The sequence below is a fragment of the Centroberyx affinis genome, unplaced genomic scaffold (genome assembly GCF_046629955.1).
Source record: "Centroberyx affinis isolate AG114_WGS23_722 - 3 ecotype Tasmania unplaced genomic scaffold, CSIRO-AGI_Caff_v1 ptg003610l_1, whole genome shotgun sequence".
Lineage (NCBI taxonomy): Eukaryota > Metazoa > Chordata > Actinopteri > Beryciformes > Berycidae > Centroberyx > Centroberyx affinis.
The window spans coordinates 240,336-260,449 of NW_027281527.1; the positions used below are offsets into that span (position 1 = coordinate 240,336).

Here is a 20,114-nt window from a genome sequence, read left to right on the forward strand (position 1 = left end):
AAAACACAGCATAATAAGAACAAAAAGATACATTTCTACAATACAATCCAATGCAGTTGTGTCTTAGCTTGTCATTTTGATTTTTTGTTGTTGTTTTGTTGGGTTTGTTTTTGTTTGTTTCTGGAGGTGAGATATTTTCATAAACCCTTTGTATCTCTCCTGAACAATTTTTTTGTTTTTACCATCATTTTTCTGTATCACTCTACTTCTATGTTTCATCACTGCACAAATAATGTCCATTTTTGGGGTCAAAAAGTTATCTGATGTTCATTCATCAATATTCAAACAAGCATGCGAGCATCATCCTCTAAAACGTTGCTGTTTGGTAAGTAAAGGCTAAAGATAGCAAATAACATGAATAATAGTGATTAGTTTTCATTTTAAGGCAACAATCATCTTGTCAGAGATGACATCAAATGGCTTATATCTCATTTAAATGAAACATTTCCCTCTATAAGATAATGTAACTGGTCTTTGTTACCCACATGGACCATCCATTGAGGAAACTCTCGATTATACAAAAAATGTTATGAAATTCTACAGATAAACCACACTGAGTGCATGATTGGTATTTTGCTAGAAGCTCAAACTATTTTCTCATGGGCTGGATTTACTCCTCCATGTTTGGCCTGTGTGTGCAGGCTGTTGTGAAATACATTCTGGATTTGGATTTGTCCAACCGAAGGAGATAAGTCCACTTGTCAGAGTTGTTGGATTCATCTCAACACCACAAAAAAGTAAACCTGATGATTGCACTGCTTCACTAGTTCTTTTCATCATCTATAACGCCAAGCTGAGAATGGAACATGTGTGTGTGTGTGAGATCGATAGCTGGCCTCTCTCTATCGGTGCAGTGCAGCATGACTGGGGCGAGATTGGTTCACCAAGCTCTGGAGCGTTACATCAGTAGATCTCTCTCAAACAGTAGGTTAGCGTTTGTGTGTGTGTCTGAGTTTGTGTGTGTGTGTGTTTGTGTGCTTTTGTCCTTCACTCTCTTCTGCTGCATAATGTGCACAATTACCATGAGATGGTGCTTCAAATATGATCAAGATGCATGCATGTCCTCGCACCCAAACACAAACACACACACACACACATCACTGCTGCTGATTAGCTGTCAGGAAACAGAAAATAGAAATAGATCCATAGACATTAGTGGACCATTAGGACCACTTACCAGCGAATCAAACACCTTCAGCCCATATCTCTGGGAGCTTTCATCCAGAATACCAAAGAGGGTGTCCAGAGTGTCCTGCAGAAACTGGGGGAGGGAGTGGAAGTGGAGGTAGAGAAAAGAAGGATAAAAGGAAGGTGGAAATTTAAAACTTGGATTTTTAAGCCTTGAGACAGTCGAGACATTGAAGATTTTGCAAAAGGGGATACAACATAATATTAGGAAGGTGGTCTTAATAGATAACTGTATTTGTGACAGCAAGAATTTGTCTCAACTTGACTTTTCAGTGCTACATTGGAATGTCCTCATCCACTCAAACCGGACTTACAAACAATTTGCCTGAAATCAAATCAGACCAATCAATATTCTAAATGACAGGATAGAAAGCGAATCAGGGCTGAGAATCCGAGCCCGGTGGGAAGGCTGTGTGTGTATACCAGACCCACCTTGACGATCTCAGAGCCGTCGATCTCCTTCAGCTTGGACAGGCTGTCGTTGATCCTCTCTGGGTGGGCGCGCCACTTCAACAGGTCCAGCATATCACCTGGAGAGAGAGAGAGAGAGATGGAAGAAACACAGAGAAATAGAGAGATAGAGTCATAGAGGGAGATGCAGAGAGAGAGAGAAAGTGACAGGCAGAAGCGATAAAGGGACATCTCGTGTTTGTTTGTCAAGAAAATCAGTATTATGAGAGCAATATGCAGATCAAATCACAAAGCATCACCACACCCTTCATTTACAGCCCAAAACTCCACTGAATACAAACAAATGATGACATTTTCAAGTGCAGCGGGAGAAAGGAGATAAAAAGTCATTTTCCTGAGCCAGAGTCCCCAGACAAGCACATGAATAAATCATAAGCCTCAAGAAGAAAGTCTTTTAGCTGTCTCTTAGGATTCTGTTCAACCTGAAGCGTGTCTTTTTGCAATCACTTTGTGTGTGTGTGTGTGTCTGTGTGTGCACGACTGCATTCATTTGAACCAATCTCTTAAATATCTCTTTTTCTTCAAGAATGCACTACAATACTTCTATAATCAATCCACTCACAGCATCTTATTCTATTCAGCTTTTTTCAATCAGGATGGGGAAATTAACAGCCAAATGCGAGTAAATTTTGCCTGTGGCGGGTAAGTTTGTGTACTCTACCAGCCGTAAGTAGAAGCCATCACTCAGAGGCTCTGTTTTATTCTGAAAACATTGTTTCCTGGTAAAACAGTGACAGTGTCTGGTGGATTTTGGGACGCGCCAGTGATTGTTGCCAGTGGATAAAAAAAAATGTTTCCTGTCCTGCTTGTTGCATTTCAGTTTCTCTTTACTGGGGGTTCAGTCGAGTTTCTTCTTTGTTAACTCTAGCCTTTGGGGGACTAGCACAAATTCGAGTGTGGGCTGACATAGAAATCACGGCAGCCAGCTAACCCCACTGATCGAGGCAGCACTCGAAATCCAGCTCTGCAAGCAGTGGGATTCATTAGTAGCATTAAACTTTACAGCTCTAAGTGAGCTCTGTAAACTGGAAGATACTCCTACCTGTGCACAAATTCACACTTTTATTCATAAATATTCTACCTTGGGAGGGAAATGTCACTTTCTCACTGGCCCATGTCTTGTAATTTTTCTTTAAATATATATACAATGTAATGGATGCTTTTTTACAAAGCACCTTACAAAGTTTAAATATATAAAGAGTGCAAATATATTTAGCATGGGTTGCCCTTTTGGAGCCTGCTGATCACTAACCTTGGCAGTGTTAGTGTCACGCTCTACACATTCAGCTATACAGTACCACAGAACCAGTGCGGTATTGTCCTAACTAGCCACAATTTCAAATGGGACGAATGCAGCAGCCAAATACACAATACAATATAGAGGGCTAGTGGCCAAAATGTTTACATTCCATGATTCTAGTTTACCGTTCTGTGTGAGCTTGGTGGAGCAGAGGAAGCTGGTGATCCAGAAGGATTCCTTGGTGCCTTTCAGAGTCTGGTTGTTGGATGGCAGGTTGGCCTTAGAGAACGGCAGCTTCAGGTAGCGGGAGCAGTCGGCCAAGTTGGCATTCTCCTCACACTGGAAACAGAGGAAGAAAGCACACACACACACACTTGGTGAGTTGGCACGTTAGGGTTATGGAAAAAGAATAAAAGAATGTGATATCATGAAAATGCTAAAGTAATGCTGTATTCACTGTTTCACTGCCAACATGTCGAAACAATTAATTGCATCATCCAATGCAGCTGAATAAAAATGGCAGAAAAAAGCAGAAAATATGGTATTTACAATAAGCTGAAAAGGGCTTATGATGGCCTGTGGTAGGATTAAGTAATATGTCAGTCATATAAAGCAAAATATGAGCATGTGAACTCTTGTTTGTCTGATATATGCCATGCACAGTGGGTATTGAAAATAAATATATTGAAAAGTATATATATATATATTTAATCTTTTTTGAGTTGTTGTGATATGAATTGTGACATGAATTGTGATACATGTTGGTGCTTTGTATCATTGATCCTATATTGATCATGATAGGATATCTATCATGACTGAGACATGCATTGCACAGCACAAGAATACCTTGTTTAGGAAGCTGCCTGAAACACCTTTCTCTCTAAGAACAAAATGCAGCCTCTTGGGATTACGGAATTGCAGAAGTAAATAATGAGATTTTGTTATTTTCTGGATTTATTGTGCAGCCCTAATGCACAGCTGAGGCCGCTTGAGCTCCAAAGCTACCACACAGCTTGGACTGATTCCTCTGTGTCTATTTTGGGTCTGAGGAGAAACTAGGCCATGCCAGTTTCATTGAGCTTTTTTTTTGCAACTTCCATCTGGCATTAGGAAGGGCCTTTTCCCCTCATCAGTGGGAACGCACAAGAGCATGAGAGGCATCCAAAGCTGTCCTCTAAAACTGGCAGGCTCAGGTTAGGGGTTGGTAGGACCAAATCTGGCAACATGACGGGAACAGAGGGCAATGGAAAATAAGTGTTCTTTATAAAATGTTGAAACAAACTAGCTAACAAAGCAACATAATCAATCAGTCTTTTGCTCAATGGCCTGCCACACTGCCAACTAAACATATGTGTGCACTCTATGCCTCTCTGTCCACCGCAAAGCCTAATGTTTCTCCACACACCCTTAGCCTGCAGCTGAAGAAAAGCATGTAGTCTACAATTACTCTGAATTACACCCAAGAAGGCCTTGCAGTAGATTTTAATTGGGCATGCTAGCCACTTCATTTGGTTTAGTCACTTGATGTGTCAAACCCAGGGCTTTAAGTGTGGAGTTATGAGTGCCACGAGTCTCTTTAGGTGGGCAAAATGCAGAAAATGGACAAAAAAGTTATGTTGGATACAAAAATACGAAGACCAGAGAAGAGTCCGGTAGCAAACGCCATCAACTTAGTCTCAAATGAAACAGGACAATTTGCACATGCGAAAAATGGTCTAAAGAGTAAATGTAACATTTGGATATTATCAATCAGAGAAAAATAAACCTCACAAAATCTATTACCATCAAAGTAAGTAGTAAATTTACTAATGATGTGTGTGTGGTGGTGGCAGTGAGGGGCATCCATGTCCAGTTGAGTACCAACTCTCTCTCTCTCTCTCTCTCTCTCTCACACACACACACACAAACACATTCACCTCACAGCTCGGCAGTATTACGTAAGTGGACATTACTCATCGGCCTGTCAGCCTGTTATGGAGTCATGTGAGCATGTGAGTTTGTCAGCCCGTGGCACTAAACAGTGATAACAGAATGGCTGGATTTTGCGATTCAGAGCTCAAAGCGACTCACACTGTGATCTACAGGGCCTAATCCCATCCACAGCAACCTGGGTGATGCAAAACAGTCAAGTGTGCTCATGTGACAGAGCCTAGAAGCGGCAATTTACCAATATGCAGGATGACAATTGAACTTTATTCATTCTCCAACCTTGGCATTCTTTCGTCTTGGAATCATAGTTTGGTCATAAGATATTCTGTCAAATGTGTCATGCAAGAGGGAGTGAACAAGAAAACACATTGATTAAGGCTGAATAGCTTGAAATATCTTAGAAGGCAGATCAATCTCCTGCTCAAAATTCCAGATTCTAGATAGAATGACTTGTTGTTGTTCAGTTCCATCCAGTTAAAATCCTGTGGCGGTGTGGGTACGCAGGCCTTACCTTGTGGATGATGAGCTCGTGGGTGCCATCTGGCAGAGTCCTGCCATCCTCCTGCATCAGAGGAACAAAGGAGTAGCCAAACAGTTTCTTCTCTCCCTTGTCTTTAGCTGTCAAACAACAACACATGGGCATTAGATTGCATCCAAAATACACCAGCACAGGTTGCAAGTGTCTGACAAAAAAACAAACAAACAAGCAAACAAGGGTATGGAATCGGTTTTGCTTTTTATATTATGCAGTATAAATAAATAGACTAAATATAATATAGGGTGGAAGAGACATTCTGCCCAACGTTCCTGTTTTACGGTAAAATGCCTGATAAATGTGGGTCGCTGTTTCTTTAAGAGTCTTTAAGAAAGCTGTAGGCATAATTTACATTATGGCCAAATGGAATCTGATTTATTAGCTGCTTTAACAATATTTTTTTAAGTGCACACGGCTCTTAGGAAGTGAGATATGTAGTGCCAGAGAGGTTTCCACTTCCTTCCATTGCAACACCAGTGATTAATTTAGGCTATGTCTACCAGTCTTCCGCTGTTAGAGTTCAGGCTGCATTACTGCCTGTGTGTGTATGTGTGTGTGTGTGTGTGTGTGTGTGTGTATAACTGAAGGATGACATATTCTCAGTCAGAAAGGACGCCTTAACACAGTAAGTATCAAATAACCCACTCTTAAGCCCTCATGCCTTAGAGTCTAGCTGTTACTATGGAAATATAAAATGGCTAAAAACTTTCACTCAGTGCTTTGAGAGGCACAAACTGTATTAAAGCTGCAATCTTGCTGTTCTTTGATTAGCTTTTCATACCAAGGAAGTTATTGCTTTTTGCTTTTCTTTGTGTATAGTTCAGGTTTTACCAAATTACAAGCCCTCACTCCCTTGGGCAGTAGGACATTAGAAAAGATTAGATAGTGCTATGAACTAGGGCCAGGTACAGTTTGCAGCATGTAATATTTTGACATCCCTCCTATATAGTCTTCCAAGTAGACTATGCTATTATACAAGATAATGGTTAGAGGGCTTGTTAGGAATTCAGGGTTATACACACTGTAAACAAGGGAAGACATTCACATGTTTATGCTGTCCAATAAGAGAAAAATGAAAACAGGTCCAGCTCTTCAACACCTGCCTACTACAGCAATAATATTACTAATGATGCTACGAAAGTGCTACTACTATTACTACTACTGCTACTACAGCAAAACTTAAAATTGCTGTAAAATAAAAAAAGAATAAAACATATCAGCAAACATGGAGCTATAATAAAGCAAAGTATCGCACTGCTGACATGCCCACGGGTCGTTAGCGCCTCCCTCAGCACAATTTAGGAACCATTTTGGACCCCCAACAAACAAATTAAGAATTACCACTGCAGCATAATGAATGCAAACACGAAAGCAGTTAAATGCAAGTTTATAAAAATGAGCTTTCAGTTTTGCCTTAATTGAAGATATAGAGTTTGCTAATCATATTTCCTCAGGCAGGTTGTCCCGGTGTGTTTGGGAGCCCTGATATGTCTAATATCGCCTCCTCAGTTTTGGTGTCACCACAGGCCTAAATTAGACTCTTATTAGACAAGTGAGGCAGCCCTAGGGTAGCAATTCTACCACAGCCAGCAGTAATAAGGGTATTATATCTGCTGCACACAGCCACACAGCCTCCCAGCTTGGCTGCAAACAGCATAATAATACCAGCTTGTTATGAGAGAAGAGGCTCAATCTTCTCCCCAAAGCCCAGAAAGAGGGTGAGAGAGAGAGAGAGAGGGAGAGAGAGAGAGAGAGAGGGGAGGGAGGGAGAGAGAGAGAGAGCAAGGTGGTGAATATTTTGGTCATAATTAGTGTTTTTGTCTCATTAGGAGGTAAGAAGTTGGACAAAATAGTCCCATTATGGAAACACTAAACAATAAGCGCACACACACACACACACACACACACACACACACACACAAACAGGCACAATGTCTGCTTGGGAGTGGCAGTAGCCTAGACAGAGAAAGCGGACTGCTGGCCGCAGGGTTGTCGCTGGAAAAGAGCAAGCGTGCTCAGTCGACTTCCCCCAGATAAATAAAGGTTAAAAAAAGCCCGTCCCCCTCCTTACTGGACTCCTTACTGGAGCAGTGTCGGAACTCGAACCGGACGTGCGATCCCCGGAACATGTCCACCGGGATGGGCAGCTTAATCTGCTCCGCCCAGCGCGGGCTGTTGTTGTGGTACAGCACCAGGGAGTGGTACTCATCCCCGCCTGGTTCACCAGAGCCGGCAGCCACGTGACTCTGCGAGGAGGAGAGATAGAGAGAGGGAAGGTAGAGGTGGGAGCATGGAAGAGAGAAGATTAGAAGGAAGGGAGAGGGAGGAGAGAAAGGGAGAGGGAGACAGAGAGAGAGAGGGATGGTAAGGGGTGGGAGAACGGAAAGAGAAGATTAGAAGGAAGGGAAAGGGAGGAGAGAGAGGGAGACCGAGAGAGGGAAGGTAGAGGTGGGAGAACGGAAAGAGAAGATTAGAAGGAAGGGAGAGGGAAGGAGCGAAAGAGAAACGGGAGAGCAAGAAAAAGAACAGGAAGAGATGAGAAGAGAAGCCAGGGTCAGGGACGAGGGAAGGAGGGAGTTTGGAGGAAGAGAAATTAATTAATAAGAGCCAGAAATGAAAAGGCGAGAGACAGAGAAGTGGTAAAATGAGCAAAAAATAGCAATGAATACATGCACAAGCACAAGCACACACACACACACACACATACACACACACACACACACACACACACACACACACATCAATATATTGAAAGCCATCTTGCTCTCACTGCACACACGTCAATATGGTGAGAATGACATGGCCTTCAATACGTGTGTGTGTGTGTGTGTGTGTGTATGTGTGTGTGTGTGTGTGTGTGTGTGTGTGTGTGTGTGTGTATCCATGTGTGTGACAGGGTTGCGTGCCAGGCGGTGGCAGCAGTGTGAGATGTGATTCTATTTTCTGTCCAGGGCCGAGGCAGGGCAGGAAACCACAGAAGCAGACCGCCACAGCGCTGCACCAGAAACAGACAACACACTGGAGAGACACTTCGCTCTCATCTGGGTCACAGATATTTAAATGAAGAGTTTTGTTCCAAAATAACACATCCAGTATTTAGAAAAAAGGGACACTTGCTCTTACACAATGACTGGAAGCAAAGAATTAAAGATTTTGTTCCCGAAGGACTTGAGTTATCTACTATCCTTTAGACATAACTTAGTCGACAAAATTATAAATATTACTGACAGGATTATCTTAGAGAGCCACTGAATGATGAACTTTGACAGTTATGTTTTTGGCAAAATGGATACATAGCACTTCTCAAATCATATACATCCACACATATTTAATCAAGACACTACACTGAGAAATGAAAACCAACACTATGTTCCCTCTATGATAAAATAACTGATACCTTGTGTGATACTGTGCATTTTAGCTTAGGAGAAAGAAAATGTGTTTGCCAGGGTTTCTGAATGATGAAATGCATTTTACTGGATTTTGACACAAGGGAAACAGTGTGTGTTGCAGAATGATGAAAATGTCTCTTTACCTTGAGGATCTGCCCGTCGATATCCAACACATAGACCGTGATCTCCACATTCCTGGCCACGCTCTTCCCGCCTTTCTCAAACTCTCCTTTCTCCAGTGTGATGTAAAGGTCATTCCTCATCTCTCCTGCGGGGAAAGAGAGGTAAAAGAGACCGCAAGACATCAATTATGCATACAGGCAAGCATTTATAATGATCTATCAGCAGGTTATTCTGTATAATGCTATATTTTATGCTGACCTGAAATCTAAACCCTAGTAATGACCTTCGACCATCAGAATATACAATATAAATTATACATTTCAAATCCATTTTCCTGCAAATGTTCAATGATGTACTGTGTATTCAAATGATATCTCTAAGTTTATCAAATGGGGAAAAGGCATAGGTTGAAAAGTTTTGGATATCAAGAATCAGATATGGCTGTCGAACTGTCAGTGAGGGTGGCTTGACCCTGTCACCCCACTGACAGACGACGGGTGATGAGGTCAATGCAGGACACAGAGGGAAGAAAACTTGGAACGAAATAGAGAGAATTAAAACAACACTGCTACAGAAAAAGGGCCTGGAGTCACACAAACATTGCAAGCTGCAGATCCACATTACTTAGAGTAACACTAAGAAACGATTCATGAAAAATACAAATACGAAGTGATGTGCTCTTCATTTTTTTTAAGCTTGTTTTTCCATTTGCATCCACACTTTCTGTGTCAAAAGGATTAGTGCAGGCTTTGGAAGCACACGCAGCTATGATGAGACTTTCAGTAGAGCGAAGACCACATGAAGGCTGGCAGGTGCATCCTGCAGGCCGAGGCATGATTCACAAGAATAACAGGAGGCCATATAAACACACACAGACACATACAAGGACACACACACGCACTGTAGTCAAGTGAAAACACCTTTGCAGAGGTACATAGTCTTATTACCAGCTGTGCTGTCTATTAGCTCTAACGGCTGCTCTTCATTTCTACTGACAGATAGACCCACACACATCTGGCCCATAGACACTGTAAGAAAAGAGATGTGTATGTGGGCCACAATGCACATTCGCTGTGAGGGAAAATAATATGGAGACATTCAATACAGACATTTATACAGAGCAGAATGCAGAAAGCTTGTCCTTGAGATAGCAGTGTGGCCTCCTGGTGTCCTGCTGAAGTCTCACTGAGTTGATAAACCTTTTCTTGCACATTAAGTTGCTCATTGCAAGAGCCTAAAACATTTATCTTACTACAAGAACTCACCCAACACATTCCTGCAACATAACCTTTTTTTAAAGAGGTTTGTGCCATAAAATAATACCAGTAAGGGACGTTCTATATGGAAATGTTCCTATTATTGCAGCTGAATGTACAAAGTCTGTCCTTGGGCCAGGACAAGGTACGCAATGATTTCCTTCTATAGGGGAAGACACAGAGTGGTGCAATGCACTGTGGGTAAGAAAGAGGATACATAGACCTGTTTCCTGTACAGCCAAGCTGTGGTCAGAGATATTGTAAGACCAGGTTCTCTATACATCCTGTGTGTGTGTGTGTGTGTGCGTGTGTGTGTTTATCATATCTTTATCTCTACAGCCAGGATTGATTTTCTGCTCTTAACAACAGTAACCATGGTAACCCTGGGGCATTCTAAACACACACATACTGTACTTGTGCTTAACTAACACACACACACGCGCGCACACACGCACACACACACACACACACACACAATGCATGAAGATAGAGACAGACTGGGGCAGTTTCCTAATGTATAATGGGAAAAGGGGAAGTGGAGAGGGTGGGGGGTGGAGCAGCTGGGTGCAGAGGAGAGTGTGTGTGTCTGTGAGAGAGAGAGAGAGAGAGAGAGAGAGAGAGAGAGAGAGAGAGAGAGGGAGACAGTTTCCCTCGCCCAGGGGCACACTTACACTGGCAGAATGGGTGAGAGCGCTCAACATTAAGGGTTTGTAGTCAGACAAAGACAAAGACAGAGACGGTGGACATAAATCTGTGTTAGTGAGGCACTGAGGGACCCGCAGTCAGTGGTTCCCCTTTATCTGTGTGACCAAGCAGCGCGCCTCCCCCATTCAAACGAACAACTCTCTTGTGGATGTATCAAAAAAAAAACTGTCCCCTGACATCTATCTTTCATAAATAGATGAACAGACAAAGAGTCAGAGAGGGATGTTTCATTTTTTAGAAAACTAATTCAGACAGTTCAATACATTTTTTTCACCTTCACAGTGCTACATGCACTGAATATATCCACAGTCTACCTTATACATATATGTGAGAACTATGCATGTATGTACAGTATTTTGTACTTATAATAGTCTCTGTGTTTTATCTTACATTCAAGTAGATGTACATTTGTAACCAAGGCAACTAGACTCCATTTTGCAAAGCCTGAGGGTCTCGTCAGGAGTCTGTGTTACTACAGAATGTCATTTAGAGAAGCAGCTCTCTAAGTGATCCCTATCTACCTGAAACAACCTGAATTTTTCATCTTTCTGAAGGCACCCTTAGGTGGAATTCAGATATCGCTCTCAAATGTACGCATGCAACAGCTAGGGTTGTCAGGTGTTGCCAAGGCAACCAGATATGATGAGGCAGGTCAACACGTTGGAAGAAAAATATAATCAGTGACATTTTCATAGAAATAAATGTCTGCTTTGCTATGTTCTGTCACTGACTGATACAACACAATAGTGATTCAACCAAGACCCATGAGAGCCTTTAGGTTAGTAGTAGAAGTGATGCGTTTTATGTTTCTAGCAGCAGCAACAGCAGTTTGTTTGGGATAAATAAGGAAGAACTGGGTAGTAGCATGAGCAGCGATAGCCACCATGGCTGAACAGACAAAGAAAAGGGATAGAAACTCAAACTTCATCAACAGAAAATCCAAGAAAAAAGACGACACAGTTCCACCCACACTGTTTGATTGACAGGTGATCTGTGGGAAGTGTAGTTCAGAGACACCACAGCAATGAGCGCTTAGCACCAAATACTTTGCCACGAGAAGAATCTTTTTTGTTAAGATCCTGAAAGTGTGTGTGTGTGTGTGTGTGTGTGTGTGAGAGAGAGAGAGCTTGCCTTTTTTGTTTATGTGGCCTTACCTGGCATGATGACATCAGAGAAGCCCAGTTTCCTGGTGATGGACACACCCCTGGTGAAGAGGACCATGTACTCCCTTCTCAGCTGCTCTATGTCCCCGTGGAGGAGCTGCAGAGCCACGGCCAGGCCTGAGGACACACACATATATACACACATTAGTATTACAATATGGAATGACATGAGAAAAACATAAATAATCAAGAACTACTGGGGAGAAACCAGGAAAATGGGAACCATCCTGTAAATGGAAGAACACTGAATTTCCCTTGGGGGATTAATAGTTAGTAATTAACAAAAATGTAATAAGCAATTAACAAAACTGAGTAGATATGTGTCCAAAAAGCCAAAAATCTAAACAAACAAAACAAAATCACTATGCATATCTAAAAATGTCAAACTATATTAAGTCCTATACTGCGGCATACATGTCAGGACCTTGCCTCGATTTGCATTCATTCCCTTATCTCTAACCAAAGCTACTCAATAAAATACTCAAAATATATCATATCCGTAATAATAGCCATATAAAATTAATCCCATATTGTAAAGGCTAGAAAGAAATGTTTCATTGCAGTTGTGTGAGCCACAGGACTTCAGTTACACCTGCCCACACAAATACACCCATACATACAGTATATATGAACACAAACGCACACACATGCACACATACCCTTGAACCCCCCCCCCCCACACACAAACAAGAACACAAACAGACCATGAGTCATCCACAGCACTTTTTATTAAGAGAAAATCCTACATGAAGGCAGTCGTCTCGATTCAATATCCTTATGCAATAACTCCAAATGTCAGCAGAGTTGAATTAAAGCACCAGCTTCTATTTGCGGCTCAAACTGCATCTCCTCGATGTGCATGTGTGTGTGTGTGTGTGTGTGTGTGACCCTGCTCATGAATGTGTGTGCGGAGGAGAATGAGGAGCGACAGATACACAAGCTAGAGACTGTGAGACAGGAGGATGATGATGATGATGATGACGATGATGATGATTGTTGTGGATGTTTTCAGTGAAGTTGGGGAAGCAGTGGTGAAACGGTTCATTAGCTCTGAGAGGTTTCAGTCACTGAGAGTCAACACAGAGACGTGACTCGACTGCAAACCTGTTAGCAAAATGCCAAACTACAGAACAGCTCTATGTAGCTCTATGATGCAGGGGTGACACCTCCGAAATACAAAGGGAAACACACACACACACACACATACACACAGAGGGAGGGATGCGACTAAGACACTCCACAACAGTCTTTTAAATAATTCAGAAATAGCACAGTCCATCAACAATATGTGTTCTATGTGGCACAAAGGCCTGGTGGGAAATGAAAGGAGAATCCCATTAGGTTAGGGGGAGAGTTTTTGTGGGGGATTTTTCTACCCTAGCCTATCTGCCTGCTCTTTAATGTGGTTCAAGCCTGTGGCATTCATACACACATAAATGAGAAAACACACGCAAACACACACACACTCACAGGCCCTCAAAGCTACTGCAGAGCTACAATTAGGCAAACCGGCTTCATTGCTATTCTGCCCAGTGAACATAGCTGACACTGACGAAAAAACACACCCCCACCCACCCAGCCACCCACCCACCCACCCACACTGTCCTCAGCCCACCCTGCCTGCCTGTTCACACGCTCAAAGAGAAAGAGAAAAGAAGAAGAAAAAAACAACTAAAAAAAACACAAAATGGCGAGTTGAGTTGTCACAGTGTTTCTGTCTCCGCTGCCTACACTTGCATGTAGGTGGCACCTGAATTGTCTACCTGACCTGACTCATAACAAGCCAGGTTCTTGCAGTTGGATTAACTGCTTATGTGCACAAGGAATCTGTGATCACATTGATGCTTTGATAGAACTGGGGATACTTTTAGGTAATTAGAGTTAGTACTTTTTATGGATTATTGGGCTACATGTAAACAAAATCACTATCTCTCCTTATTGACTCTCTCTCTCTCTCTCTCTCTCAATAAATTAAATAATATCAAACCCCCAAAACAGCCAGCTGGTGAAAGGTCTCTCTCTCTCTCCCCCTCTCTCTCTCTCTCTCTCTCTCTCTCTCTGTCTCGATTACCCAAACAGCCCCTGTGAACCTGAGTAAGAACAAGCAGGCAAAGAATGAGTCCTATTTATGGATTAATAGACTCTCTCTCTCTCTCTCTCTCTCTCTCTCTCTCTCTGGTACCTTCCATCCATCTCTTTCTCTCTTGATTACCCAAACAGCCCCCATTACCCTGAGAAGGAACATGGATTATTAGACTATGTGTAAACAAAATCACTCTCTCTCCTTAAAGACTCTCTCTCCATCTCTCTCTCTCTCTCTCTCTCCGCCCCCGCCTCCTTCCATGCATCTCTCTCTCTCTTGATTACCCAAACAGCCCAGCGAGCTTTATATCTTAAGAGCAGTGCATTCGTCTCTCTCTGGCTAATTGGCTGCTAATAAGAGACTTCTGGCACACTTCCAGGTCTGCTGAAGAGCAGACCCACACACACACTGAGCCTACTTCAGACCGACACACACAAGGATACACACACACACACACACCCAACACCTACTTGCAGATACATAAACACACACATACACAAACCATGTATTCACACATCTACGCAAAAACACACACACCACACACGTACGCATGTCCACACACATGCAAACTCATACACACGCACACACATGCACACACAAACACACATAACATTATCCCACTCCACTGCACACCGCTACTTTGTTTTAATTGTCCTCCTGACAGTAAGTGTAATGAATTGAAGGCCTTAAATTATGCATGGTATTCCATAACTCCTGCATGGAGGTTTTTACAGGGGGGAAACTGGAGAGAAGACACTGACCTGTACGCTAGAGATGAAATATTTTTCCACTATGCAAATTTGGTGTGTAAACTTGACAACCGACCCAAGTGCTATCTGTTCTCGAATGTTGTTCTGCACCACAATAATTGCCCTTTGGGAGGAATTGACTTTTCAGATGAGGCTGTACCCTGTGAAAATGAGCCCGCAAATTGTGCTGTGCATAGTTTAAATGGAGAGTGAATAGGGAACAGCTAACATTCATGGGGCTTTAGAAAGGGAAGTAAAAGCAATGTGAGAGTTTGGCTTGGCAACGTTTCCCAGAATATTTTGGTTAACAATTAACTCCAAAACGGGTGCTACAGACGTGACCGAGTACATATCTTCAAAATTTGTGGAACTGATATCAGGCTTTTATCACTTCATGCTTCAACTGACAGCATTCATGACAGCTATTAGAGCACAAGAAGGTCAAATAGGTTGTGAGAAAGTGAGAAAGAGAGGCAAGAAGATAACAGTCCTAGCACAGTGACAGAGTCAGCTATGTGAATATTATCATAATTAATCAATTTGGCCCACACAGGTGAATGGTGCAATGTTCTAGGCCATAGTACATACACAGTACTGGGACAGTACTTTCATGCAAGCTATTATGGTGAAAATCTAATTTTGGAATGAAACTCTTCAGTCACATGAATTATGAATAGCATTGAATTCTTCATTATTGTGACAACAGACCCGTAGCTTTCCTCTAATGCACTTTGGAATAGAGAGCGCTGAGGCAAATCAAGCGTTTAGCAGGATCAATGTCTTCAGCTGACAGGTATTCAATGGCTAACATCCCAGTCTTTCTGATTAACAGCACACTGCAGCCAAGGACTGTAAAGCATTAAAATCATTCACTTATAGCAGAAAATTGACTCTCTGTTAATCATGCTGTCGCAGTAATCTGCATACATGCATGCGCATGCCAAATGAAAGCCTAAAGCAGACACTGGCATCTCAGGCAACTTCCGAGGAAACACACTAAAACAAGGCAACAGCGAACATGATGTCCTCCACCAACGATGTCATGTTGAATTGGATTTGATTATATAATGAAAATTGCTGGAACGCAGTGGTGAGATGCATAATTCTCCCCAAGTTTCGTCAAAATCCCACCAGTGGTGTCTGAGATATGGCATGTGACAGATGAACAAATGGACGAACAAACAAGACAGAGTGATCCATCCATCAACCAGCACAGATCCTGTCCAAGTGTCCTTCAGCAAGACACTGAATCCAAACCTGATTACTCAGTGTGAGTCATTCTGGATCTTATCTGAAAATCATCGTGCCTAACTGCCTAAAATGTAAATGTAATTATAAAGCAAATCTTACAACAGATCATCATTCTCTGTATTGCTTGTCTTAACAAAGCTTGAACATGTTCCCATCATGCAGCAGGCCTAAAGCACTAATCATCTGGGGAGGAGGAACACACATCTGCGATGTCATCTACTGACAGTCTTGGAGTATAACAGCTAAAATGCATTATATTATCTGTATGCATTATCTGTATTAAATCAGACACATGAGTAGCCATGTGTTATCTGTGATAATACAGCCAGTCAACAGTTTAAGCAGCAAATAAACCTGACAAGAACTTTATCAAGATTATGTTGGACTTTAATTTGAGATAAGGAAACAGTAAAGTAAGTGCTTGGTTCATATTCATCTGTGCAGGCGAATATTGTTTTCCATTTCAGTGTCATTCCCCGGGTTTATTTTTATCTAAAATTAATTTTGACTTCTCTTGCACTTATCAGCTCAGCTGCGCAAAGCGCTTTTTACATCTCCATCCACTCAAAGGCGAGTCTGTCATATGGGATTTTGGCTGGATGCTGCAATTTCTATTGTTATTGTTATTAACCGACGTGGTGTAAAGCTTGGATAACGGCGAGTGTGCTAAATGACTTTGTGTCAGTCGATGTAATTACTGCGTCCCTCCGCGCTCGTGCAAGATTATTCATGATTATTTAATATCCCTGAGTTGTGTGACTTCTGCTCAAGTAATTATTGGTCTTCGGAGGGAAGGTGGAAAGACGAGCTGACTCAGTAGATCAGTCTCACAGATTCTTGCAGTCTCGTTGTGACATTCCTATAATCCCCCTCTCCTCCCGTCTCTCTGGTGCGTGTGCTGATAGTCCTCATCCAATTATCAACCTTACTGTGGAACAAGCTGTGCAGCTCATGCAAGAATACATAAGAGATGATTCTCTTTATGTAAAAAAGACGCTGAACTTGGTTAATTCACCAAATGAGTCATTTCCTTATGAAAATAACAGCCTGTGGCGAGTTTACAGCGACAATTTTTCATAAACAAATTTATGCAAATCAGCTTTGTGACAAACTTCTGGGTGAACCGTTGATGATTGCCCGAAGTTTGTTGTACATTTGCGACTACTTACAAACAGCTGCAAACTTGTGACAACAGTTTGGGGAACTCTATTTAGTTTGATGCAAATATGTATACTGTAGTGTAAAATTCATGATTATTTTTACTGCATTCTTTACTCTTCCTTCACTTCCTTTCACTGCAGATGATATTTGAAGAGTCTGTTTCCAAATCATTAACAGCAGTTAATCAATATCTCTAAAATACACTGTAGAAGATCCAGTCTGTGAGAAGGTTATCATTTTGTCAGTCCAGATCTCTTATGTGCTATCAATCATTTTGTAGGAATAGATGTTATTTTTTTCAGTGATGGGTATCTCTATTTTGGAACAAAACTCTTCATCTGTTCCTTGACATTTCTCTGACGTTGAAAAGAACTGAATGTTCTGATTCTCCACCGACCTGTTGCTATGGGAAACTGCTGATGCTGATGATCAATATGGAGGGATTGCAGCTATTTATAAAATCATCTGAATGCATATGCAACCGCTCTGGGCTTCCTGCAGAGACAACCATGTGCAGATTGATGTGCTCCCTCAAGAGAAACTTCACTCCTACACTACTGCCAATCAGACTGACCGGACAATGACTCATAGTCAGAGGCTGATGAAGCAAACCTGAGTTGCTAAATTTGTCAGCAGCACAGAACACGTTTGTGTAAGAAACAAATCCCATAATAATCAAACCATCAGAGAATTTACAGGGTTGAATATTAATTTTGTTCGCATGAGAAGCATACTAAAATGTCATTGGTGGGTAAAAAAAAAAAAGAACTGAATAAGCATGATGTGGTTCTTACCAGTGTTGGAGCCGGACAGGTTGTATCTGGAATTGGCCTTCTTGATGATGTTCTCATGGATCTGGTACCACTCACTCTCTGTGTTACACCTGAGAGAGGCAGACAAGTACAAGTGACTAGTTAAGTTTGGAAAAAACTCAACGTTTCTTCCTTGGGTCTTAATTCTTTACCTTTTCTATCGTGCATGACCATTTTAGGGAAATGGAACTAGTTGCTAGTCTTTTGCGAGGGTGCTGTACCGTCGACCTTTGCACTCCTTGCTACTGGTTGCTTGTAATGTTGGTGGTCAAGGAATTTAACGTTGTTCTAAAGTTCCACTCAACCTAAGTCGTTCTGGATAGGAGCATCAGCTAAATGCCTACAATGTAAATGTGAAATGAATCACACAAAATCAATAGCAACAAAACTGTTATCCAAGAGGCTGGGTAAAAATAGGCCATGAGTGGTTGAGTTTGTGAAGCAAGGCCCTTTCAAAACAAAATCTATGGGTTTGATTCTGACCACAAACAACACATAGTTATTTACTGTTTGTTTGTTTGTTTGTTTTTATCATTTAACTAGGGCAGGTCAGTTAAGAACAAATTCTTATTTACAATGACGGCCTGTCTGGACCTAATTCTCAAAACATTCAGAAAGAACTTTAATACTAATCCAACTAATACCTCCCCGGTGTTAGTGATGGCGGGGTATTTTTCTTTGAGCTAAGTCTGTTTGTCCAGTCAGTCTGTTCCAGCTGCAATTTAGGTCAAACTACTGTGTCAATGGTAGCCTTTCCTGTCCCCCAGGGCCGCATGTAGACTATGTTAGACCACAGAGTACTCCTGCTGCCATTGGGGAGGTAGTAAAAAAAAAAAAAAAAATGCTGAGCCTGTGAAGTACAACAGGAAAAACTGCCTACACACGGGAAAAATTCTCATATTGTAATGCATAATCGGAATAGTGCCTTTTTGTTCCTGCAATGTTTCAGGTAATGTTTTTCCCTTAAGATTAGACTGTGCATAAACGATTACATTTTCCACCAATGCTAATGTCTTCACTGTTTTTAGTTGGACTACCAGGAATATATGTGTTGAGGAGGAGGAATATGGATCTAGCAGGAAAATCTGGCAAACAGATATTCAACATTTAGCATTTGAGTGTGACTGCAGGTGAAGGACTCCACTGGAACCTGACAGTGTTTAACATTTACTTTTATTTGTAGCTTCATAAGAGGAAATTCCAGCATTTTAGGCTACTGTAAATATATCACTTAAATACGGATGCAGTGACTAACCAATGTCACTATTGAATGTGCTTTAAAATGCCACGGTTTTCCAACCATAAACATTTTAGAAACTGTCATTTCTAAGCTCTTTCAATGCAGCCTTGCCTCCACATGAGAGTGTGCCTGTCAAAACTCACGAAACTGAATCATGTTGTTTGTGTGTGTTTCTGTGGGCAGAAGCAACAGAGAGGAGATGACATCCAAGCCTTATACCCACCAAAAAGCACTTTAAATCAGCAGTGTGGGAGCATTTTGGATTCCTCAAAAATAACCAGAAGGTTGATGAAGAAGACTGATATCCAATTTGCAAAAACATGCCAACACAAAGTGGCTGCCAAAGAGTCAAACACATCTAACTTGCTACAGCATCTTCGAGAGTTAAACCTGCCCATTGAGATTTAACTCAACCAGTGAAATTATTCCTGCTTCAAGAGCAGCTCTGCCTCCAAGAAATGTTTGTATAACTAAAATTCCAATCTGCCATTTTTTACAAATCGAATGCAATGTCAAAGTCAGCTGCTGGCAATTTAAAAAAAGAACCATGGTTGAAGTTAAAAGGGTTTTTTTACAAAACGGCAGCAAAAGTGTACTCTAAAGTACAGTATGGTGCAAAGGTTGGAAGAAGAGACTCAACAGTGAAATATCAATCTATTCGGTCGGTTACAGTGACTTACGCATAAACCTTGAGCAGGTGGTCGTCCTTGGAGTCAGCAGTGAGGAGATCTGCGATGCTGACAACAGCACAGCCGAACGGCCGCCTGTACTGTACACTACACAGGTTCTTCTTCTCCCCTGCTCCCATCCTCCCTG

At 41.8% G+C, this 20,114-nt stretch overlaps 1 protein-coding gene across 1 annotated transcript in view; it reads right to left on the bottom strand.

Moving 5' to 3' along the window:
• The window catches only part of dock4b (dedicator of cytokinesis 4b), a gene marked incomplete at its 5' end in the record, with an annotated part of 85,346 nt that overhangs the window by 46,048 nt on the left and 19,184 nt on the right, over nucleotides 1-20,114 (bottom strand). The window contains 9 exons of the mRNA XM_071540329.1: nucleotides 1,178-1,261; nucleotides 1,621-1,718; nucleotides 3,085-3,238; nucleotides 5,340-5,446; nucleotides 7,447-7,609; nucleotides 8,899-9,023; nucleotides 11,994-12,119; nucleotides 18,041-18,129; nucleotides 19,979-20,111. Of these exons, the coding sequence (XP_071396430.1) occupies nucleotides 1,178-1,261; nucleotides 1,621-1,718; nucleotides 3,085-3,238; nucleotides 5,340-5,446; nucleotides 7,447-7,609; nucleotides 8,899-9,023; nucleotides 11,994-12,119; nucleotides 18,041-18,129; nucleotides 19,979-20,111 (1,079 nt within the window). The remainder of the gene's footprint in view (nucleotides 1-1,177; nucleotides 1,262-1,620; nucleotides 1,719-3,084; nucleotides 3,239-5,339; nucleotides 5,447-7,446; nucleotides 7,610-8,898; nucleotides 9,024-11,993; nucleotides 12,120-18,040; nucleotides 18,130-19,978; nucleotides 20,112-20,114) is intronic.